Raw genomic sequence first — 26,575 nt, forward strand, 5'->3', positions numbered from 1 at the left:
TTAGTTAAATGGCGCTGATTTACAACAATGTCGTCTCAAGGAACCCCATAAAGGGTCCCACTGATGGTCATTGTTATACTAAAAACCACAAGGATTGGGATACATCTCTCTGTCAGACTGATTATAACCATTGGAAAAGAGAAGGGGTCATACAAGTAGCAGAAATGGAGGGTGTGTTTGCACCTCAACCATAACTGAGCCGGTTTAGGCTAAACCTGACTCCCCCTTACTCCAACCAACAGGGAGGGAAGAAGACGGAGGTAAAAACTAAGGAAGATAGCTCAGGATAAACTAAGCCACTCTAACTATAAGCTTTATCAAAAAGGAAAGTTTTAAGCCTAGCCTTAAAAGTAGACAGGGTGTCTGCCTCACGGACTAAAGCTGGGAGCTGGTTCCACAGGAGAGGAGCCTGATAACCAAAGGATCTGCCTCCCATTCTACTTCTAGAGACTCTAGGAACCACCAGCAAACCTGCAGTCTGAGAACGAAGTGCTCTGTTAGGAACGTATGGAACAATCAGATCTCTGATGTATGATGGAGCTAGATCATTAAGGGCTTTATATGTGAGGAGGAGAATTTTAAATTATATTCTGGATTTAACAGGGAGCCAATGAAGGGAAGCTAAAATAGGAGAAATATGATCTCTCTTTTTAATTTTCATCAGAACTCTTACTGCAGCATTTTGAATCAGCCGAAGGCTTTAAACTGCATTTTGTGGACATCCTGATAGAAAGAATTACAATAGTCCAGCCTTGAAGTAACAAATGCATGGACTAGTTTTTCAGCGTCACTCCTAGATAGGATATTTCTAATTTTGGCAATGTTCTGGAGGTGAAAGAAGGAAATCCTAATCTATTGTGTAATTTATTTATAATGTTTTGGCAATTTTGGCCATCCATAATACGTAAACTTTTATGGTTTAAGGACCTCTTCTTTTCTCCCTCTATCTGCTCCTACTTGGTTCCATACTAAGAAAACATGATATTTCATTCCATTGCCCCGAAGATGACAGTCAGATTTATGTCCCTCTTAAAAAGTCAAATGCATACTCTATCAGTCCGCTTCGTAGGTATGTTGATGACATAAACGCCTGGATGGCACTTAACCTTTCGGATTTTAATGAAAACAAGACAGAAGTAATAGTTTAGGAACTACTGGGCCTTCTCGTCTGGATTTAGGCTCCTTGACCCATTACATCAAGCAGTCCATGAGGAATTTGGAGGTCAAACTGGATCTTGCTCAAATTAGACAGCCGAATCAGGGCAGCTGTTAAGAGCAGTTTTTATCATTTAAGGCAACTAGCCAAAACAAAACCCACTCTTCCAAGGAAGCACTTTGAGACAGTAATCCATGCCTTTGTCACAATCAGGCTGGATTACTGTAATGCACTGCATATGAGGGTTAGTGGGACCTCCATCGACCAGCTGTAGAGGGTCCAAAATGCTGCTGCTCGACTTTTAACTAGCACATGTAAATGCAAACACATTTCCTTCATTTTATCTTCACTCCTCTGACTGCCTATACCTTTCAGGATCCATTTTAAATATCATTCATTTGTTTTTGAATCTTTAAATGACTTAGTCCCACCCTACCTTTCTTAGCTGATGCATCCTTACAAACCTACCCACTCTCTCAGATCAGCTGAACACCTACTCTTGAGTATCCCCAAAAACTAGTCTTAAGTTCAGGGTGACTGTGCTTTTAGTGCAGCAACTCCTAAACTGTGGAACAAATTGCCCCTCCATCCCAGACAGGCCTCTTCATTGTCTGCTTTTAAAACTTTTCTTAAAACTCATCTATTCTCCTTGGCTTTTAACACTTTGTAAAGAGCTCATTTTATTCCATTTTATTTCCTTCATAACTCTATAGATTTGTATCGTTTTGTCTGATTTTATATGTCTTGCTATGGTTTTGTTTCTTGTTTTTGTTGTTGTCACGTTTTTAAATTCATTCATGTAAGACTTAAAATGAAACAAATAGTTTAGACTATACCGCAACTCAACAACTAACATTCCATGTTGCCCCTTAATTTCAGGAAGTGTGAATTGAATGCATTTTATAGGCTGGTACAACATGTACCTGAGCATATGTTGGTTATAGTTGCCGGCCTAAAAATGTCAGATGGCGAGTGCTGAAAATAATTTTGTACCATAAAGGCTGCTGTTTTTCAGACTATTATTATTGTTATACTCTTGTTATTTTTATTGTTGAAAATGCTTCGAGTAAAACTAATTAAGTTCTACCCTAAATATATAGACTCAAAGACAGCTCTGGAGAGAAAGAAAACACACTTTGAGAGTGGGGTGGTGGGGAGAGGATTGGAGGGCTCCTCGTTTTCACGTTTCAAATTTGGGTGAGCGAGAGGGAGAGGGAGAGGGAGAGAAACTCAAGTAATACCGACGAGGACCACGCTTCACAGAAGACGGACGACGGCAGGAGACATGATCCAAGGACTGAGGTAAATTTTCATGCAACAGAACAGTCCGTATGTGTGTCGTAAGAACCGGAGAGATTTAGGTTGACCAGAAATGTTCTGCTTCGTGTTTAAAGATTCTAAACAAACTGGTGTAATAATGTATCATTAACGATCCTAAATTCATCCGGTGATTAAGAGAGAGACAAATGCACGAGAAAATAATGAAAATTCACGACATATTAAAAGAAGAAAAGAGTCGAGGGACCTCAGTCCATGTGAAAATAAAACTAAATGGAAATAGATTATTTATGTTAAATCGTGAAGAGTTTGGCTCTGAGGGAGTGATGCTTGCAGGCAACAGTCCCAGAGACGTCCTTGTAAGGTGTTTGGAAAGCGCACTGTCCGTGGTGCTGAAATTCGGGTTTCGTCTCATTTTTCTCAATGGATGGCAGTGATAGCACCTGCACTCATTAAGTTAGAGATATAATATCTTCTTTAAAGAAATATAAGGACGTTATCGGACTGTGGATTAAGCGCCTTCTTCATTGACATCCTAATAAGAGTCTGTAAAACAAGGCGTATGGAAAAGGGCATGCGTGCTTAGTAAACTCTCGGTAGCCTTCTTTCTGCATATCTCAACAGTTTTCTCGTGTGTCCTGCAGATTCCTGTGGATACCCTCAAAGTATCATTTCCACAGGTAATGGCTGGGATAAGCGTGGAAGCCCTGACAGACAGCGGATAATATGCCATCGCAGTCGGCACGGCTTAAGCTCTGTGGCACGATATGGCACGCGTAAAGATGGGTCTTTTCGCTCTCTTGTGTCTCCCCGCATGCCTCCTGCTCACTCACAGCAGCAGCATCCACGAGAGGTCGGTGGTACCCCGCGCCGTGGCCCGCTCCGTGGCCCGCATGGACGGGGACGTGATCATCGGCGCGCTCTTCTCTGTCCACCACCAGCCGTCCGCTGAGAAGGTGGCCGAGCGGAAGTGCGGGGACGTCCGGGAGCAATACGGCATCCAGAGGGTGGAGGCCATGTTCCACACGCTTGACCGCATAAACGCCGACCCACACCTGCTTCCCAACATCAGCCTCGGCTGTGAGGTCCGGGACTCCTGCTGGCACTCCTCTGTCGCCCTCGAGCAGAGCATCGAATTCATCCGGGACTCCCTCATCTCGATTCGGGATGATAAGGACGGGTCCAAATGGTGCATCGACGGAACCCCGTCCAACCAGCCACCGCCTTCTAAGAAACCCATAGCAGGAGTCATCGGCCCCGGATCCAGCTCTGTGGCCATTCAGGTGCAAAACCTGTTACAATTATTCAACATCCCACAGATCGCCTACTCTGCCACAAGCATCGACCTGAGCGACAAGACTTTGTTCAAGTACTTTCTAAGGGTCGTTCCTTCAGACACTCTGCAGGCACGGGCTATGCTGGACATCGTCAAGCGTTACAACTGGACCTACGTGTCTGCAGTCCACACTGAGGGTAAGAAAAATTATCACTCACTCCAAGGCCAGATATTGGAGGATGTTGGCCAGAGGCTGGAGTTGGCGTCTTATACACGCAGGTTTCTTTTAAACCGAGAGATTACAATAGATTGATTGGTGTGAAGAACCTAAAGTGCCACAATATATATAAAAAGTTATTGATTAAACATATAAGCATATGTGATCATTTAAATACAACTCGAAAAAAAAAAATCTAAAAAATAAATAAACGTACAACTTTAAAATAAGACTACCCTCGTAAAGGGCTTATAAATATTTTATATTTTTTAAGTAATTCAGTGAAATAAACCATTCTTAAGCAACATTGATTACCTTAAAGAGTAAAACTATAAAATATTTTCAGTTTTCATTCAATACTTCAATTGCTGTGCTTAGAAGGCTCTAGAAAAAAAACTGTAATTACTATATAACAACTTTTAATAATTGTTGCTCTGAATCACTGAACCATCAAATAAATTCTAACACATGATTGGTTACCAGGAACACCAAGTTAACTTTAAACCAATCAATGTTACCTATAGAAGTTTTAGCCCCTCCCAGGCAATGATGTCATATCATATGTCTGTCTCTGACAGACTAAAGAGTCATAATTCAAAAATAAAAAAATAGATATAAAAATAATAATTGTTAAAAATGCTAATGAACGGTTAAATACATCATTAATTAAAAAAACTATTTTATAAATAAGAAAACAGTTAATTGGCTATTTAATAAATTATTTATGAGCTCTGTGCTGCAACACATCATGGATTTATTTTATTTCCAGCCTTACCCAGCAAAGTCAGTGAGAGTGACTGACACTAACTAACACACATTTATTTATTTCCAATTTTATTTAAACTACGGGACGTAGAAAACTTTATTAATTGTTTATTCACTTGACTTTGGAACTTTCAGGGTATAAAGTTTTCATGCCATGTCCACATGAAAATAGAGTTGTTCCAAATTAATCTTTGTATTTGCCTGTTATGAAAGGTTCACTATGTTTTCCTGGAAATCTCTTCATCTGTACAAAAAAAAACCACCCTACAATTTCATAAAATCAGACTTGTATGTGGGTATGTAATACAGTCACTGAAATACACCAAAAACAGGGGTGGGAAAGAGCATGCACATAAAGCTCGCTGTTGTTATGCCTGCTCAGGGTCAACGGTTAAGTTAGGGGTAGGGCTATGACATCATTGCCTTTAATAGTTGTGTCTTGGCTATCTACATGACAATGTAACAAATAGAAACACCTTACAGTGGTATAGGCATTTAATTGTACTTTGGAAATGTTTAAAATACCACATCTACTTATTAAAAAAATATATAGATATTTTAAGGTCCTCAAAACCTCAAGGCACTGGGTTACCACCCTGAAAACCTTGTTAAAGCCTGACCGAGACCAATTCTAAATCCACACTGTATTACAGTAATGGACCTCAGTAATCATGTTGTCTGTCAGTTAACAAAATAGATAGTTTATTGTGACCCAGTTCCTCTTAACGGTGTCTTTAATTAACCTTAGCATCAAAGCAATTCTTATATTAGGAGTGACACAAGACACAAAGTCATACACTTTGACATGTCAGGGATCACAGGTCCTTGGGGTTTTATGCTGGAATATAAAAATGGACTGACCCCAGAGCAGTTTTTATTAGGTTTTTTTTTTTTTTTTTTACTCCAACTGCATGTGTGTTGTTTTTTTGTGAACCTGATATTTTCTTTGTAAAAATGCCTCACACTTTGTTGGAACATTCAAATCTACATCTGCACATTAAGCATATAAAGAGTACTGCTTTTGTTTCCAAAACTTCACACCCAATGTGCTTTGTTATCAGGAAAAAAAGTGTGAACTTTCCGGCTTAGGATGGCCACCATCAAAATTCTAGTACAAAATGGGAAGATCTATATTAGCATGAAAAATTGTGATTTGGACAGATTAATATTTATTCCAGTTTTTACTGGAGAGGGCATGATTAAGAATTAAACAACTGTTTCAAATTTCATCAGATGCCTATTAATTAAATTGAACATTCTCATAAATACACTTGAATTCAGCTTTTCACTTTCATGATTCGCTCCCATCCTTTTTCAGAAATTTTCCTCATTTGTGGATCCAAGCCGCACACCAGAGTGTTGTGGTGGAGACAGGAGATAACAGGGAGAGACGGGTTGGGTAGACAGAGTAATTACTGTGATATGAATTATGTCCGTGGCTTTTCATTAAAGTCTTGGTGAAACACAGTCAGTGATGTGCACTCAAATCATGACTGACAGGCAGCATTAACTAGAATCCCTCCCTTAGGAGCTGTAGACATGCTAGGAGTGTAAAACATCTTTGGAGAGTCTTATTATAGATAGATATGGGAGCTGAGCACAGGCTGGCATTAGGTAAATGGCAGAGGGAGTTAGGAAAGTGTAGCACCTAAATGAATATCTAGGTGACATCAGGTATGTGACCCTCCTCTGAGACAGCAGTCAGAAATTAAAGTAACCGCAGAACAACGGCATAAACAAAGAGTTGTTGGCGAATTTATATCTAATATTATACAGACACTAGTAGAAAATCCTTACTATACCTACATAACAATACTAATATTTCTGTTCTTATTCTGTTCTTCCCACAGCAAATCCATAATTGGTACAGGAGCTTCTATTTTGGGGGTTACAAATTACCAGTATTATAGCAATGTTTTTAGCATCTTCAAAAATAAAACAATAATTTTCTGCCAAATGCATGCTTCATTGTTAAAAATTAAACTGATCACAAAAACAAAATCCCATGATTTCGAAAGAAATTGTTGTGCTACCATTCTAACTTTCTGTGGCAGCTAGCTGTGCTGCAGTACAAACACAGATGCTGTGATAACCCAGTTGCCAGTATGAGAGGCAAAGTAGTACTCTTTCCAAAAACTGATGAAGCTTATATTTCCAAGCTTCAGTTCAGAATTATTCAGAACTGATTTTAGTATTTGCACCCCTTGTACATTTATACATGTTGTCACATTACAACTACACTTAGTTTTTTTTATTGTATGTCATAGACCAACACCACAGACCACACAAAGTATAACTGTAAAGTGGAAGGTTCAAGGCTTTACGAATGTTTTACAACAACAAAAAAAACAAAAAAAAAATTAAAAGTGTGGAATGCATTTGTAGTCAACTTCCGCTCTAAATAAAATGCAGTGCAACCAGTCTTAATCTTAGTATAAAAAGTTCTGTTCTGGGAAAGCTTCAGAACAAAGAATATCATGAAGACCAAGGAGCACACCAGACATGTGATAAATAAAGTAGTTGAGAAGATGAAAACATGGTTATGTTATAAATCTTGATTGCGCCAGCATCAATGTGTGAATATGCAAACATTTTGAAACCAATGTAATTCTCCCTTGACGTCACCATGTTGTGCCTCTTTGTGTTGTCCCATCACATACAATCTGAATAAAACACATTAATGTTTGTGGCTGTAACATGACTAAATAGGTGTTAATACTTTTGCAAGGCACTGTTCCTGTCTGTCTCGTGTTGACCTTCGCAATGTCTGAATTTGTGGTCACGACTGGCTTAAGCTCATCAGTTTTCTCCCTCCAACACCCAAAGACAAGTTATAAGTGCAGCTTGTTGCCTGTAGCAACAGCTAGAGCTGTGAAATTGCATAAATTACCTGTTTCGATTATCATCATCGTCTGGTGATGTATGCTTAGTGCACGTTTTTTGTTGTTGTGTTTTGGGGGTCATTGTGTGGTGTCAACTAATGCACCACCACCCACCTGTCTCATAGCTGAGATGGAGAGAGTAAAATAATTGGATATCATTATTTCCATTTACCTGCAGCAGAATGAAAAGAGGCAATTGAAAATATAAATAAAGAACTATTGGCAAACCAACACATGGACACATTGTGTGCCTGAATAAATTAATTACACTGATGTCTATTTCAGCAGCTTTGTAAAACTGCTCCGTGTAAAGACGGCTATTGCTCCTTCTCATCATACAAAGAAGCATGGCATGGAGTTCCTTCAGCAGCCTGGCCACTCGTCAACTGCAAGACAAATGTTTTCACATATTTACAGCAAGGTGCTTCTGATTTCGCTATGATGACATGTCTGTTCAAATGCAAAAACATGTTCCGGCACACACAAGTGATTGGATTGTCTGTGTAATCCAGCTCTCAGGCTGAGAAGCTGTGGCTTTTCTAATCAATTCATAGCAGCATCGCAGTCTATGTGGAAAGAAAAGATTTAGACATAAAAACAGCTTTAGAGGGCTCTTGATTGGGACAGTTTAGAGTTAAACAAGGACAGTCATCTTTACCCATTTGAGCTTGATTGCAGCAAGTAACATCTGACTCTCATTATCAGTGGATCAGAGCCTTGGGTGAGTCAAGGATTGAGGCTGTAAGAGACTGTTTAGGAGAGTTCTTTAGGCATAACATTGAATTTCTCCCTTTACAAATTATTTATGTTTTGCCTTATTTTTCCACTAGTCACCAAAAACATTTAACACTAGACAAAGACTGCCAGAGTGAATACAAAATGCAGTTTTCAAAAAATGTTTTAATTTATTAGTTAAAAAAAACTAAAATCTGTCAGAGCCAACGTGGCTCTATGTGAAAAAGTGATCGCCTCCCTTAAATCTGTTACCTACTTTTGTTAACCAGTGGCGGCAACCACAGTCTTCAAGTATTAGCAATGCCTGGCAATGAGCCTTTTCAATCATAAATGACCTGTTTAAGGGTATACCACAGCATTTCATTGGATTAAGTCCAGACTTTAACTAGGGCACTCCAAAATCCCATATTTATTCATTTGTTTATTTATTTACTCATGTATTTATTTATTGTTAGCCATTTCAAGGTAGACTTGCTGTTGTGCTTTGGATCATTGTTCTAAGTTTTCTTACACTTAAGGTCACAAACTGATGGCCTGTATTGAAGCAGTAAAACAGCCCCAGATGATCACACTACCACCCCCATGTTTGACTGTAGGTATAAGGTTTTTCTGAAATAAAGTGTTAGTTTTATACCAGACGTAACAGGACCCACTGATTGATGTTTTCTCAATTACTGGATTTTGTCTCTCACGGTGGTTTGCTGGAGTCTCAAAGCCTTAGAATTGGTTCTGTAAAACCTTCCAGACTGATTGATGCCAATGACTTTGTTTCTCATTTGTTTTCTTTCATTAGAACATGGCATGATGTGTTGGTCTTTGAGATCATTTAGCCTACTTCATGTTGACTAAATGATCGATTGATTCTGCAAATCAGACAGTAATCAAATTTAGGTGCGGCTATGTAACCAATAAAAAAAACCCCAAAACATTGGAACTCCATGTCTTGGTTGTTAAATATGTTTTCACATAGAGTCAGGTTCCTTTGTATGGCATTTTCCCTTGATAAATGAAATCCTTGTTTGAAAACTGCATTTTCTATATACTCTAGTTATCTTTCTCTGATATTAAAATTTGTTTAATGAAATACATAAGAAAATGGGAAACTAAATACCATAAATTTGTACATCCGATTTACTTGTATTTATGAACAAATTCTGCAAATTTCAAAATTAAAACTAAGGATAGAAATCAATCTCTGCTAATCACCTTCAGGAAACTATGGTGAGAGTGGCATGGAGGCCTTCAAGGAGCTGGCCTCTCAGGAGGGCCTGTGCATCGCCCACTCGGACAAGATCTACAGCAACGCTGAAGAGAAACACTTTGATCGCCTTTTGAGGAAACTACGGGAACGTCTACCCAAAGCTCGTGTAGTGGTGTGTTTTTGCGAAGGCATGACGGTCCGCAGTCTCCTGATGGCTATGAGACGACTCGGGGTTCATGGGGAATTCCTCCTTGTTGGCAGGTATGGATATGTGTCTGCATGTTTGTTTTCACCTTTTTAATTCAGAGTTCAGAGTGTCTTGCTGGATGAAAAGGACTGTTAAGAGGCAGGAAGACTGAGAGGTGCTGTTTTGTCTTCCTAAGGCACATGTCACCAAGGCAACCTAAAAGAATTAGACCACATATCAGTAGCACTGAATAGAAATGCTCGCCTAGACTGAATAATTATCATTTCTGTCACAGATGCAAAAATAGAGTGGCGATCAATATTGCCTGTCCATTTTCTACCTGGTTGTGTGGGCCCTCTTTAAGGTAGTCATCTCTCGGATTGCATTTTCGTGTCAGCATGAACACATTAACATTAAACACTTCCTCCTAACTGGATATTACTGTTGTTAGTATTAGTTGCAGCAGATGATGCAATTTATTTATGCTACGTATAAGTAGCACAAATTTAATAGAAAAGTATTTTTTTAGGTTTTGTCCTCTAATAGCCCAATGATAATTCACATCACTATGTAAGAGCTTCATATGCTGACATTTTCAGCTGGATAAAGTAGTACACCTTCTGCTCCTGTTTGCAAGAATTCAAAGACAGTCATTTGAAAGTAAATCAAACAGTATTAACCTAGTGTATTGTTTTGGCTGCATGCTGAATCAGATTCTTTTTGGCGTGCAAATAAATGCGTTTGCAGTTCCCCAATACATATTGCTGAAACTATTTGGTCAAATGTGCGTCAAACCACTACATCCATTCCTAAAAGCTTGCTTTACAGCCATGCATTTTTGAAAAGATGACTAAAATATATGTTTTTGACAAATATGGAAACTGCCTATTTATCCTGCAGGATTTGTGTGATCTGAATCCATGTTTATCTCTCCAGCTTTGTGTTCATCATAAACAACTAAAGTCCTGACCAGCCAGTGTCTGATAACGCACAAATTAAATTTAGCTAAAAGATAAAATTGTCTTTCATTTGCCAAGTTCGCTTGACTTTGTTGATTTGCGTTATGTTTTCTCGTGACTGTAAAGATGCTTCATTCACTCACCTGTTTAGTGCTTCTGTAAGCCCTTCAGTCTTTCAAAAGGGACTTATACCATACCATACCAACTTTATTTATAAAGCACTTTAAACACCCACAGGACCAAAGTGCTATACACAATCATAAAATACAATACAGTCATGAAGTAGAGAAGGTGAAATATAAAAGCAGTAATAAAATAATTAAAATTTAAACACATTAAAACAAAGTCAAACATCTCAAATTTAGCCAAAAGCCACATAGGATGAGGTTTTGTAGCAAACCATCATGTGTGTAAGATCATGACATTGTGGTAGCACTTGGACAAGTTTCTGAGCAGCCCAGTCTTCAGCATTATGCCCTCACAGAATATGGGGTTTGAATTGCAGGTGTCCTGTGTTTCTCTGTGAGGTTTCTCATGGTGCTTCAGCGTCCTATTTGCATGTTAAAATGATGGATTTATTTTTAACAATGGGAGTCAAAATGCATCAATATTGGTTTCTCTGTGTTGGCCTTGTGATGAACATACAACCTGTCCAGGTTCTTCTTCACTAAAAGGCAGTGGTTTTGTGATGTAAAACAATGGAACCTTGTTAAATAATGTCAAAAGTTTTTTTTTTTTTCCATTTAAAAAGCCATATTTATGCTGTACAACTCAACTGAAACACAAAATGATTAAAATGAAAAAAATAAAAATAAAAAAGCTGCAACAACCTGGTTGCATAAGTGTGCACACTCTTATATTGATATTGTGTTAAACCACCTTTTGATTAAGTTTTATGACTTAGTCTCGTTTGGTGTGAATCGATCAGCATCTCGCATTAACATTTCCCCACTCTGCCTTGCAAAAGTTCTCAGAATGTGAGGACATCTTTTGATGGCAGCCCTCTTCAGGTGGTCACAGATTTTCTGTCAAGTTTAGTTCTAGATTCTGGCCTGGCTTGTCTAAAACCTTGATTTTCCTGTCATTGAGTCGTTCTATGTGGACTTGGATTCATGCTTGTTCTCACTGTGCTGCTGATTAAAAAAAACTTAAAACAAACAAAAAGGGGGCCAACTGAAGGAAAGTAGCCGCAGATCATGATGCTGCCACTTTTATATTTGACTGTGTGTATACTGTTCTTTTGTTAGTGATTAGTGCTGTTTTTGTGCCGAACCTCCCTTTTTGAATTTTGGCCAAAAGTTCATGTTTGGTTTCATTAGACTGTAACACATTGTTGTGACTGTGAATATGAATATATTATTTAATATTAATCCTTTAATATTTTATCAAATAATATTTTGGTCTATTAAGGGTTGTCCTGTGAAAACCAGCCCAGTAAGGCGGTGGTATCAGGACAAGAACGAAAAGAGTGAGCCAAGCTCTGACATTATTGAACAGCATAAACTCTGCACACACATGGAATGAATTCACACAATTTCTTAAAATACAAAAATGTATTAACAAAAATAAGTCAACTCAAAGTCAAACATATTTCAATCAACAAACTCTTTACTATGCTAAAACAATCCAAATAAACTACCAAGCAGAATTAAAGAAAAATGAAGACTAATGGGCTATGTACAATATAAACAAGTTGATTAAAGATGATTGAAAATCCATGACCAAAAGAGTGATGCAACATTACCATGCAATGTTTATGTTTGAGAACCAAGGATTATCTTGAAGAACCTGGAAATGAAGTTAAGTTAGTCTTGGAACCAACTTAGGAAATAATCAGGATACCTTTAGACAACCATTCACAATGCAAGATCAGATAAAATATTATTTTATTAAAATAATATTTTAAGAATGATCTGCTGAATAAAACCAACCTTCTGGATGACTACTTCTCAACGGGGTCTCATTAGCTGCCTTTACTTATTAAAATAATATTTAAAGAAATATTATTAAGGAATTGGTCAAATATTCAAGGAAATATTTTGGAAAAGAGCCAAATCTTTCTGGAGAAATTGGGCTTAATGGTGTTTACTTAGTTATCAAGTTTAGTAAAATAATGTTTAGGGAACTATTATTTACTGGATTGAAAACTAACAACCTTTCTGGGTAAATATTCTTTAGCAGGCAAGCACATGTTCTTACCTGTTACCAGTTAAAGCTAACAAAAGAAGCTGATAGCCTAGCACCAGAATCAAACACACATCTTTAAAATACCGTTAACAAAAGGGTTAAAATGCATAAGCGCGAACAGCGCGTTATGGCCAATCTTCTTTGTTTAAAATCACCCTTTAAATAAAGTTTGTCTTAACTTTAAAACACACAAACGCAGAACACAAAACTGAGCACGTGTGCTGCAGATTGCCTGCTAGCACCAAGATTCCTGAGTTCAACACAAACAATACCAAACTTCATAAAATGAAAAAGGTTCAGATCATTTCATCCTAAATCTTTCTATTACTCTGCCCAAACCTAACCTCATGAACCGTGCTGAGGAGGAGTTGTCCGGGCGACAACGAAGTTTGAAGAAACGTCCACAGTCAACAAACGGTTAGCTACAGCTAACCTCCTTAGCTGTGGGGAGTGGCTCGTTCTGTCTGGCACCAAACTGTACGTTACCGTAACCATGGTGATGCGGCTCCTGTTGTCCTTCTTTCAAACCGGGAAACTGCTTCACTCGGCTTTGTAGAGACAGCGTCTCTATCAGGAATTCTCTATAACATAGCTTGATTCTATAGGCCTCAGAGAGAAAAGTCAAGCCAGGCTTGTACCTTAATTATTATCCCGTTATGAATGAATCTACCGGATACACATACAGTGATTCATTTGTACTTATCTTAGTGCATATGATCGATGATCGTATGACACTCTCGGATCCAGTTGAAGAGTTATGTCTGTTTGCCAGCAAAGAGACATTAGCGCGCTGGGTCTCTCTGTCCAGGTCCCTGTGTGACCCGTGTAGAAGAGATCGGACCATTGGAAAGGTGGGGGTTTTATATGGCCAGTGGCATCATGGGAAGTCCACTGTTACCCCCCCTTTTCCAAATGTGCTGGAAGTAGGTTAAATGCAATTTATTTTGAAAGTTCCAGAAAGGTTTGTACCGCATCTTTCATGTTATATCCATGGCTGTGGGTCCCAACAACATTCTCCCACAAAGTTGAAGGCGATTTTAGGCAGTTCTGGATGTTTTACTTAGAAGAAAATATTTTGGTTCTATAGCCATACTCTGTCACATAAATGGAGTTCTGCTTCATAAATTTGGCACCTATGTTTGAACTTTGTAAAATTTTATGTGTAGTGACTTTAGCTGCTTTCTGTGTAGCTCTGCTTGGATTGACACAGATGCCCTGCAGAGCAAGACACATCATATGGAAAGACCATGAATAGTCATATTCAATAAATTGGAATATTATTGAAAATTATTTTCAATAATTGTATTTATTTAATTAACCCAATTCACGTAGTAAAACATTATATAGATTAATTACACACATACTGACCTTTATTCCTTATATTTGACAGGAGACAGACAGACAGACAGACAGACAGACAGACAGACAGACAGACAGACAGACCTGCAGGTTGGTTGGTCGGTCGGTCGGTCGATAGGTAGAAAGTTAATTATCATGGTCAATTTCTTTCACACAAAAAACATGTTTTTTCACTTTTGTATGTTCACTTTTGAGAGACACTGCAGTAGTTTGTGTTTTTTTCTTATTCTGCCTTTATTTTTTACTCTTAAACTTTCCATAGAAATTATTTGGCTTACAATACCATGCTGTCACCAAAGAAGAAAATTAAAATAAGTTTCTGTTTTATCGCAGTGATTTTCATCTAAAAACTCAGGGGAAATATTGTTACGGTGAAATGCAATGGGGTTTTTAAAGCTCTCTGTTTTACATAAGATAATTAACTTTTGTTTTCCAAAAGCCTGGTAAATTAATTTTAACATCTGCACTCCAACAGGCAGGCATTTTGCCTGGACTTGAGCTTGAAAAGGAGAAAAACAATAGAACAAATATAACAATGGTTTTACAGACTTACAGGTAGCTGGGGACATTGAAGTTAACAATTCTGGTTTACAATTCTGCTGCTGCCAACATGTTTCTGCGAGGAGATGGTGTGTTCAGGGTTATGTGCAAGTTGGGTTTTTCACCACATGTAACATTTGAGACTTGGTGTCATTGTCCCTTATAAATGGCTTATGGCAAACTAATAATGTGAATTTCCCTTTCTTTCATTGTTTGCTTTCTTTCTGCCACTTTTCTATGAAGGCCTGGTTTGTGGAAAGCACGACAAATAGCTGTCCTGTCAACAGGTTTTCCTACCTGAGTTGTGTATCTCTTCAGCTCCTCCAGAGGCATAACAGGCCTCCTGGCTGCTTCTCCATCACAATACAGTCTAATAAAGTACTTCCAATAAAGATTGTGGGTGTAATGGGACAAAAATGTGGACACTGTATAACCTAGAGCAGTTGGAAAAATGTAAGCCTATACATAAAGCCAGGCAAGGTGTTTGCCTCATGGACAAAACACCTTAAGCCTGTTCCTTGCAGTCTACATTTGTAACCTGTAGAAGCCACAAGTAAAAATGCAGTGTGAAAACCAAGGGCTTTTTCATCAGTTCTTGTGAACATCTTCTAATTTCTAATAAGCTTAACTGTCATATTCTGAGAAAATTAAAGTTAGAGAAGAACACAAACAATATTTCAATTTTTCTTATAAAATTCTGGATATTTTGAATACAAAATATTCACCTAGAAATGCTTAGTTTGTAGTCTTTTCAAAGCTCAATTTGACTTCTGATTTTGAGTGTGGAAGAGCACCGTTTAAATGTTTTGTTGGTATCTGGATAAACCCAGCCTAATGACTGTAGGTCCAGTTCAACCTGAATTTGAAGTCTAACAAATAATGAAAAGGCCTTTTTTGATTTTTAAACGAGTTTGCAAGTCAAAAACCAAAATACTAATGAGTAAAATATAAAAAAAATCAAGATATGATTTAGAAAAATGACAACTAAAGAATGCCATTTAAATATAAGTCCATTTTAAACCTACTAATTTTAATAACCATTCCCAGATAGCCGTCCTTCAGAAAATTGAGAAACAGAATATAATCTGAAAAATAAAATTTTCTAAACTCATTTATATTTTTTCCATACTGTGCAGACTTTTTAAGACAGTCCCAACTGCATGTACACCCTAACCTCTAATCCATCAGGTCACATTTATTTTTATGAAATTTTGAGAGTATTGTACTCTGTTTGAAACTAAATTATCATTTAGATGAGGACCAGGACTCATATTTGCATTGACAGTTTTAATTATGCTTTAAACTTGCATGCAGATAGAGATCATTTGATCTGATCCAACCCTTTGATGTTGAAGAATATTTATTTGTCAATGCCTTTGTCTTCTAATAAGCCATTCCACATCCCTGCATTATTTCTTATAAGCAGAGGTGAACCTGAATTGGTGCTCTTACCAGCTGCCTGTTTATATTTCTATATTCAATGCAGCCATGCATATCTTAGTTCTTAGCAGGACACTCTTCCTTTTTCAAATGCCATCTAAATTATCTATTGTAACGACACTCTAAGACTGGCTGCATTCCCTCCCATATGTCTCCTTTTCTCTTTCCTCCATAGGAGAGGAAAAAGTGAATCTTTTTTTAGCTTTATGTAGAAGTCTCCATGGGCAGAAGAAATACTTCTAGGTCACAGTGAAAAAAAAAAAGATTGAAATAACCAGTGTGTAAAATGACAGAGCAAGTCTGGGCCAGCACAGATGCTAAGAGATGAGTTTGTTGCCAAATAAAGCTTGCAGGTAGATATTAGCTCACCGAAGAGAGCTTGTTTTCCTAATTTATGCTTTCACCTCTCAGGATGCCTCCTCATATGTCAATTGCATGTGCTGTTCTGTTTTGTGTGTGTTTGCAGAGAGCAACAAATGACATTCAGACTGATAACTTGCAGTTGGCAAAGATTAAAAAAAAGTCTGAAATTCTAAGGGAAGATTAGATTTTATAGTTTTAATCAACATTTTGGATATAGCAGTGTTTGAAAAAATGGGATCGCCAAACCCTACAGCTGACTGTGTGCAACTCTGCTGTTGTTTCAGCTTCTGGCTTCTTATCTGTTTTTTTTTTACAGTTGCAACGAGTAGCTGTTTTTTTTTGGTTAAAAATCCCCTGTGGACCACTTCTCGCTAGGCAGCACACATGTAAACAGATAAATTAGCACCTGAACAATGTGGAGTGTAAATGGACGTCAACAGCTCAGTCTATGCTTGTAGTAAAAAAAAACCCAAAAAAACCCATTTCATCTTAAAAAGTAAGGATACATCAGTATATTCATCAGGCATAACATTTGGAGCAGGTAAGTTCAATAGCACTGACTAAATTGTTTCATCATTTTATCCTCAAAGATGTGAGAAGCAGAAAAAATTGACAATTGACAATTAAATGAGTTTGACATGAGGTAAATTGTAAGGGCCATACAACTGGGTCAAAGCAACAACTCAAGCTGTAGTTGGATGTCACTGGTCTGAAAGGGGTCCAAGAAAGGAGCAGTGGTGAACCGGCAAAAGGATGTTGAGATGCCATGGGTGGCAGAGACTATTGAAGCATGTAGGGAGCGAATACTGGTCCCTGCAACCCAATTCAACAGATGAAAACCGTAAACACCGGGTTATGGGAAATGGTATTCACTGATGGCTGTGGCCTCTTTCATTAGGATATTTCCACTGGTATAAAGAAAAACATGTTTTAGAAAAGGTTTGAGAAGCACAGCAATGAGTTTGATGTGTTGCCTTGGAATCTAAACTCCCCACATCTCAATCTAATCAAGCATATGTGGAATATGCTGCACACACATGTTGGATCCAGGAAACATGTCTGTGGTTTGGAACTATTTTCAAACAAAAAGTGAGAGCAGTTCAGTCACCACTTGCAAGCTTAGCAGTTTGGGTAATGCTGAAGAGGAAAAGCTACAGGCTGAAAACAACTGGTTTAGCCAGATAACTCTGAAAATAATTAGGGTTACACTGCACCCTTTAGTGGATATTTTTCATTGTGGTGAAGAATATAGGTTTTTGTCACCTTTCTGTGTGGTTGTGTTGTTATCTGCTGCTAATGATGTTGTTTTAACTACAGCTATTTTGAGCTTAGAGATCTGTCTGATGTCATTGCTTAGCCTCACTGGACTCTAGGTAGATCAGTTTCTGATGGGCTGGCATTGTGGATCTCATACTGCAGAGCATATATGCATGCAATCCAGGAAATGCTAAAAAGAAAGAGAATTCCAAACAGGGTTTTCCCATCATTTTGTCTGATTTTACAAGAAATAAGAAAAAAATAGGTGGATGATATGGCAATTCCAACTATGGGCTGCTTCAAGCAGCCCAGAATATGAATTGATTGTGAAAAAGAGATTCCTTTCTTAGCCCAGCATCACAGAAACTACCATAAGGAAGATAGTTGGTAATTTTAAGCTTTAAATATTTGTAGAGCCACTGAGGGTGTCATGTTTGGTTGGTAAAAAAAACTCTAGCGTTGGCAACAACTTACATACACACCATAAAGGTTTGACAGATTCATTGAGAACAATAAACAGGGTGATGGATCATCTGGGTTTCCAGCGAGGCCCTGGTTTGGCACTGAGGAGAAGTGGTAAGTGGTTATTGTTTGAAAAATGAAATGACTGATGAAGAAATAAGTTGCAAATAGATTTCTACTGTTGGTGGTGCTGGAGGAGATGAGCTAATCCACAGAGCGGTAAATGGTGGTTTGGAAATTGGGTTTCTTATTGTTTCTTTCTTCCAGGAATGGCAGAGGAGTGGTAGGGTTGAAGGGAGGACGGGCAGGTGTGCATGTGTTAACTATCTGAGGGATCAGCGTGGCTGATAACAGGAGGAGCACTAAGGAGATTCACAAAGGGAGCTTGAGAGGATTTATCTAAAAACTGAAGGAGCGAGGAAGCATAGCATTGGAATGCATGAGCTTGAGCATAATCATGGACTTGATCCTGAAAAAAAGAGGACAACAGGGATTAACATCTGACTTTAGGAAAAAGAGTAACACTAGAGAAGGCAGACCTTATTACCAGAGATCTGGCATCTGCCTCGGGGAGTCTACTCTTCTTTATGTTCCACCTGATTAGTCCTGGTGAGCTGCAGTTGCGAGGACAAAGCAGCCAGTCACACCCTGCAAGATAGAGGTGAGGAGAGATGCCCCTGGTCAGATGACCAGAGGTGAATTGACAAGAAATTTTAAAGTCTGTGATAAGAGAAGGATCCAAAATATAAGAACAAGGACCCCAGGAACGATCTCTGGGCCGTAACTCTCCCAGTCCACAAAGTCACCCTTAAGGTAATCCTTTCATTGAGCAACTCTGGAAATGATCAAGGAATCATGGATGGCTGGTAATTGATGGAAGCTTCGAATGGGATGAAATCTGAGGGTGCTGAGAACTGTGTGAATATTCTATCCCAGAAAGCTGGGTGACTAGGAATAAGAAGAGGTCGGAGAAGACCTAAGGGGTGTCAATGACAACTCTTACTTCTGGCTAGATGGTACATTCTGTAACCCATTCTATAACATATTTGTTAATAGAAGGCTACCAGAAATAACAATGGAGAATTCTGATGCGATTGACTCCTGGATGACCCGAAAAACAAGTTGAATGAGCCCAATGGATTACCTGGGAGGGGAGAGATAAAGGTACATAGAGAATGGGGGGGCCCTTCGGGATCTAGCTCATCCTGAAGAGCCGGTAGGATTTGACTTTTCAGGTCCCAATAGAGAGCCCCAACTGTGCAAGACTGAGGGAGATTGGGTTCTGGTTTGTTGGATGCTTCTACGGAGAACTGTCGGGTGAGTGAATCAGGTTTAATGTTCACGGATCCTGGGCTGTGTGTGATAGTGAAGTTGAAATGAGAAATGATCAATGATCAATGGGACGGATGAGAGATTTTTCTTGTCAGTCCTCTAGAGAGAGCTGGATGTCAAAAAGTTCCCGATCCCCAATGTCGTAATTTCTTTCTGCAAGAAACATTTGCAAAAGAAAGCACAAGAATGGAATTTACCATCTAAAGAAATTCTTTGGCATAGGACTACATCCACTCCGGAGTAACAGCAATCCCTTCCAGGATGAATTGGGCTGCGAAATCTGGATGTGGACCAGGAAAAGGGTTTCTTAGTGGAGATGGGTGACGTCTGTGGTGGGGAAACTAAACTGAAGTCTCTAAGCAAAAGGCAGTAGTAATTAATGAAGCCCAGGAAGCATTGGAGCTGTTTTCTGGTGCTGTAAATTGGCCATCCTGGACTGCTTTTAGGTTTTCTGATCTGTTTTCACATGTCCACACTGAAAAACATGGCTATAGGCCTGATGTGAAAATCACACTTTTCAGTTTTTACATATAGATAATTTTTTTGGAGTCTTTAAAGAACTTGTTTTATGTGTAATCAGTGTTCCTCCATATTTTTGGAGAAGATCAAAAATATCATCTGGTTACATAAAGTAAAATTTGACATTTAACATTGATAGGCATTACTAAATATTCCAAATGGCCAATTTTTAATTTTTTTGATTTTTAAAATTTCACATGTTCTCTATAGAAAGAAAGATTTTGCTTCATAACCTATAAAACGAGATTTCATATTGGAGCCAAAATCTCTTTGACATCACAGTTGCTACTGTGCCAAGATAATGTAATATACCAACTAAAACAAAATAAAGGCTTCTGAGTCTTCATGGCTAGGTTTTCATCCTCATCTCGTACAATGTGATAGTCATGGAACACTACAGAGGCAGACAAAAACACTACAGCAAGTGGGTACATGCAAGTGGTTTAAATGTGAGAGCCTTTGTTGTTGCTGTTCAGCTAACCTGCTCTTCAGACAAGGGCCATATATGGCGTCATTGTCGACCCACTTCATCCCTTCAGAATCAGAATCAGAATCAGCTTTATTGCCAAGTTCGTGCATACAAACAAGGAATTTGACTCTGGTACACTTTGCTCTTTTGTTCTGTTTTTGCATTACAGAATATACAAATTTACAATTTACAATGTACAATATACACATATCTAATAGAAAAGGTGCATTTGCAACATCTGTATGCTGTTGTTTTGTACTCTATTAAATGTTCATCAAAGAAACAACCTTGGGGAAGAAACTGTCTCTATGGCGGCTGGTTTTAGTAAACAGTGCTCTGTAGCGGCGGCCTGAAGGTAAAACTCTAAACAGTTTATGTGCAGGGTGTGTGGGGTCTGCAGAGATTTTAGCAGCTCTTTTTCTGACCCTAGACCTGTATAAGTCCTGGATGGAGGGAAGGTCAGCTCTGATTATTCTCTCTGCAGACCTGATTATTCGTTGCAGTCTGGACTTCAAGATTTTCCATCCACTCCCGTTTTCTGTGGTACAAGAGTCTTTTCTCTGTCTCTCTCCATGTTATTAGTCATGACTGTATCAATCAGCTCCCTCAAATTCTCTATGACTGCAAACATAGAAACACACATGCCTGCACACATAAGAGGAAACATCCATTCCACACATAGTGCATATGTATTCATGGCACTTGAGTGTTTTTAAATTTTGTCACCTTACTCTACAAACTTCAATGTATGTTATGTTTTTATGGGATGGACCAACACAAAGTAGAAATGGAAAGGAAATCAATGGACGTTAGTGCAACAAAGCTAACTACATCCTGCAGTCTAAGATTTGTGGTATTTTCCCACCTATTTTGTGGCCACATTTTACCACTGTCTCCCTCTAAAACAGATTCAGTTTTTTTTTGGATGGATCATATTTAAAATATGTCCATAGATCCCTTGGTGGTTTCCGACCAGTAAGGTCCTTTGTAGAACATGTGGTGGCTGCCATGGTTCATCAATGAATTAACAAACCCATGATGGTGGTGGTGGGTGTGACCAAGCAATGATAGGATGGAGCAGCATTGGTGATACTTTTTAGCTTTAGACTGACAGAATACATGCACAATAGGCAGAAATGTCATGCGTTTTGAACTTCTGATATTTTTGTCTCATCGCAACTCGTCAACGAAAACTCACACACATCACATCATGTTTCAATTATCAAACAGCTATGTTTATCTTGTCATCGTCTTGTTATTGTCATAAAAAAGGGGAGTCAGTTAAATAATTTTGTCATTGTTGACAGAAACAACACTGTTCAGAATTCACCTGTGTATAATTTAGTCTCAAAAGAAATCCTGCTGTTCAGGGATCCTCAGAGGTTTATTAGAGAACAAATAGCATTATGACGACCAAGGAATACTCCAGAAATGTTAGGGATACACCTATAGTGAAGCTTCTTGAATGGTTAGGATATAAAACACTGTCTCAAGCATTGGATATTTCACAAACCAAAGTTTCATTCCTCATCTGAAATAGGAAAATATATTGCAGCTGCAAGTCTACAAAGACATGGTCACAGGCAGAACATTCACTGTCTTTGTGAGCGCCCTAACTGCAGCAAATGGTGGTTCTACAAAATATTTACCTAGGGTTGTACAAAAACAATTTTTTGTGGTTTAAATGTGTTTAACTGATTGTGTTTTAAAATGTGAAAAACACAATGCAGAGGCATTAAACAGACAAGATTTGCAGAGGTGAAGATCAGAGGGTCATTACTCAGGTCTGCAATTAAAACTGGTTGGAGATGAAAATCAGAATTCTTTAGGTATGAATTTTGATCTTTTCACTGACAGATATTTTGCAGGGTAACTAGTGTAACTAATAAGAAAAATAATAATAAAAACCAAAACAAATGTTGACAGAAACATATAAAAATTCTAAGAAAATAGGAGAGCTGAAGGAGGGGATTATCACCTGTGGCTTTCAGTTGTTTTTAAAGACTATACGCTTCCCAGCCGACTGGAGGTTTTTTTTTTTCACTTTGCAGGGAAAGTGGAACATGCTAGCAGCAACAATCCAAAACTATAACCTGCAGTTTCACCTTGCGCAAATTTTATGCACTCTATTGTTTCAACAGCTGGCCATCTTTATCCCTATACAGTACAGACCAAAGGTTTGGACACACCTTCTCATTCAAAGAGTTTTCTTTATTTTCATGACTATGAATATTGTAGCTTTACACTGAAGGAATCAAAACTATGAATTAACACATGTGGAATTATATACTGAACAAAAAAGTGTGAAACAACTGAAAATATGTCTTATATTCTAGGTTCTTCAAAGTAGCCACCTTTTGCTTTGATTACTCCTCCGCACACTCTTGGCATTCTGTTGATGAGCTTCAAGAGGTAGTCACCTGAAATGGTTTTCACTTCACAGGTGTGTCCTGTCAGGTTTAATAAGTGGGATTTCAAGCCTTATAAATGGGGTTGGGACGATCAGTTGTGTTGTGCAGGAGGTGACACAGCTGATAGTCCTACTGAATAGACTGTTAGAATTTGTATTATGGCAAGAAAAATGCAGCTAAGTAAAGAAAAACGAGTGGCCATCATTACTTTAAGAAATGAAGGTCAGTCAGTCCGAACAATTGGGAACACTTTTAAAGTGTCCCCAAGTGCAGTCGCAAAAACCATCAAGCGCTACAAAGAAACTGGCTCACATGAGGACCGCCCCAGGAAAGGAAGACCAAGAGTCACCTCTGCTGCGGACGATAAGTTCATCCGAGTCACCAGCCTCAGAAATCGCAGGTTAACAGCAGCTCAGATTAGAGAACAGGTCAATGCCACACAGAGTTCTAGCAGCAGACACATCTCTAGAACAACTGTTAAGAGGAGACTGTGTGAATCAGGCCTTCATGGTAAAATAGCTGCTAGGAAACCACTGCTGAGGACAGGCAACAAGCAGAAGAGAGTTGTTTGGGCTAATGAACACAAGGAATGGACATTAGACCAGTGGAAATCTGTGCTTTGGTCTGATGAGTCCAAGTTTGAGATCTTTGGTTCCAACCACCGTGTCTTTGTGCGGCGCAGAAGAGGTGAACGGATGGACTCTACATGCCTGGTTCCCACCATGAAGCATGGAGGAGGAGGTGTGATGGTGTGGGTGTGCTTTGCTGGTGACACTGTTGGGGATTTATTCAAAATTGAAGGCATACTGAACCAGCATGGCTACCACAGCATCTTGCAGCGGCATGCTATTCCATCCGGTTTGCGTTTAGTTGGACCATCATTTATTTTCCAACAGGACAATGACCCCAAACACACCTCCAGGCTGTGTAAGGGCTATTTGACCAAGAAGGAGAGTGATGGGGTGCTGCGCCAGATGACCTGGCCTCCACAGTCACCGGACCTGAACCCAATCGAGATGGTTTGGGGTGAGCTGGACCGCAGAGTGAAGGCAAAAGGGCCAACAAGTGCTAAGCATCTCTGGGAACTCCTTCAAGACTGTTGGAAAACCATTTCAGGTGACTACCTCTTGAAGCTCATCAACAGAATGCCAAGAGTGTGCAGAACAGTAATCAAAGCAAAAGGTGGCTACTTTGAGAAACCTAGAATATAAGATATATTTTCAGTTGTTTCACACTTTTTTGATCAGTATATAATTCCACATGTGTTAATTCATAGTTGTGATGCCTTCAGTGTGAAGCTACAATATTCATAGTCATGAAAATAAAGAAAACTCTTTGAATGAGAAGGTGTGTCCAAACCTTTGGTCTATACTGTATGTTAACTGAGGAAGATGTGAGAAATGCTACCAATATAAGCAAGGAGAGAACAGACAAATTAAGTTATTAAAAGTGATTTTTAAAACAGTTTATGCTGAAAAATTGATTTTAGATATTAATATTAGACAGACTAGAATCGATCAGTACTTTTAATCTCCTCCCCTTCTATTTATACACTGACACATTGAATAAGTTAGAATATTACTGAAAACTTCCTTTATTTCAGTAATGCAATTCACTAAGTGATGCATTTCTTGATATAGATCAACTACACACAGGCTGATGTTTTCAAGCCTTTATTTCTGTTAATTATGAGAATGCTTGCAGCTAATAAAAACATGGCATTTAATATTAGAATATTATATCAGACCAATAAAAAATACTTTTTATTACAGAAATGTGGGCTTAATGAAAAGTGTTTTTAATACCTCCTTAACGAGTGTTATTTTCAGAAAATGCTTTTAGTCTGGTAAACAAGCCACACTGGAAGGCATATTTTAATTTAATGAATATTTATATTATAGTCTTCCTTTTGACTCCCGATTCAATACTTAATTAAAATCAATGCCATGGTTATGTGTTATAGTTTTGATTGCCGACTTGACCCACATATAGAGAACACTCAGGAACAAAGAACGTTTTAATTATTTTATAATAATAATAATAATAATCATCATCTTTATTGGTCATTGCACATGTACATTACAACGAAATTTGTCCTCTGCATTTAACCCATCCCTTATAGGGAGCAGTGGGCTGCCATTGTGCGGCGCACGGGGACCATTCTGGGGCTAAGGGTCTTGCTCAGGGACCCAGATTGGCAATCTGTGGGATATGAACCTGGCCCCTTGTGTCCCCTCTGGAACACAAACCTCCTGTTCTAACCAATTCAATTCAGTTTATTTATATAGCGCCAATTCACAACACATGTTGTCTCAAGGCACTTCACAACAGTCAGGTACATTCATTCCAATTAATACTAACAGTTGAACAGTGCAGTCGGAGTTAGCTTTTTATTCAAATTGGATAAAAAAGTTTTTCTGTCTAAGGAAACCCAGCAGATTGCATCGAGTCAGTGACTTGCAGCATTCCCTCCTCCCGGATGAGCATGTAGAGACAGTGGACAGTCACTGGCGTTGACTTTGCAGCAATCCCTCATACTGAGCATGCATGTAGCGACAGTGGAGAGAAAAAACTCCCTTTTAACAGGAAGAAACCTCCAGCAGAACCAGGCTCAGTGTGAGCGGCCATCTGCCACGACCGACTGGGGGTTTGAGAGAACAGAGCAGAGACACAAAAATAACACAGAAGCACTGAGGCCCCCCCCCCCCTTTATTTTAAAGACAGGAATCATGAAGGCTGGGCTGGGCTGTGATGGGAAGGAACGGAGGTAAGTAATAGTAACTTGGAACGAATAGACTGGGTGCTTACTGATGGGGCGTCGGTATCTACCAGGGAGAGGACGCGTCAGGATTGAGAGCTGATCCAGAGAACGATGTCGGCAGAAGCCAGGGAAATAATCCTTTGAGGAGGGGTGGACAGGATTCGCGGCTGGAGCGGTACACTGATCCGTTGAGACCGCCAGCCAGGTAAGATGTCCAGTGAAGTTCACGGTCCGTGGGAATTCCAGAGATTCTTCTAAACCAAAGTAGCGAAGCATAGAGCAATACCTGCATAAGAGAGGCAAAGGTTACTGAGAACTTGGCTTGACAAGAACAGTTTAAAACATGAGATACGAGGAGAGCCGGTTGTAATACCACTGGGGCAAAGCAGTCAGCTGCTGAAATGCTGGCAGTCCTCCCTTTTATTGCCCCATGGCTGATGACCAGATAGGCTGCACCTGTCAGCCTCCAGATCTCAGGACTCCTGCGATACCTAGTGAGGAAACTGGTTACTGGCATGATCAGCAGTTCAGACCCTGACAGTATGTTTGCAAACTCTATAAAATAACATACCACATTTCATTTATATTAACTTCCTCGCCAGTGATGTTCAGGACACTGCAGTATTCATTTTTTCTTGACAGGGACAGATGTTTTATCTTAACTGAAGTTTCTGCAGGGCAGCCTCATGTTTCTAAAGATACATAATATTGCCAACATGAGACATGTTTCCTGGAGTGACAAATCACACTTCCCTGTCTAGCAATCCAATGGACGAGTCTGGGTTTGACAGTTGCCAGGAGTGGCACAAACCAAAGTCC

The 26,575-nt window shown here is 39.0% G+C and overlaps 1 protein-coding gene across 2 annotated transcripts in view; it reads left to right on the plus strand.

Annotated features, from left to right (window-relative positions):
• Positions 1-2,346: 2,346 nt before the first annotated feature.
• grm1a (glutamate receptor, metabotropic 1a) overlaps positions 2,347-26,575 on the plus strand; it is a 68,809-nt gene continuing 44,580 nt past the window's right edge. For both annotated transcript variants that reach the window (XM_047388761.1, XM_047388762.1), the window contains exons 1-3: positions 2,347-2,458; positions 3,079-3,907; positions 9,522-9,771. In XM_047388761.1, coding sequence (XP_047244717.1) covers positions 3,202-3,907; positions 9,522-9,771 — 956 coding nt within the window. In that variant the 5' untranslated portion in view covers positions 2,347-2,458; positions 3,079-3,201. The remainder of the gene's footprint in view (positions 2,459-3,078; positions 3,908-9,521; positions 9,772-26,575) is intronic.

This window comes from Girardinichthys multiradiatus, chromosome 15 (genome assembly GCF_021462225.1).
Source record: "Girardinichthys multiradiatus isolate DD_20200921_A chromosome 15, DD_fGirMul_XY1, whole genome shotgun sequence".
Taxonomy (NCBI): Eukaryota; Metazoa; Chordata; class Actinopteri; order Cyprinodontiformes; family Goodeidae; genus Girardinichthys; species Girardinichthys multiradiatus.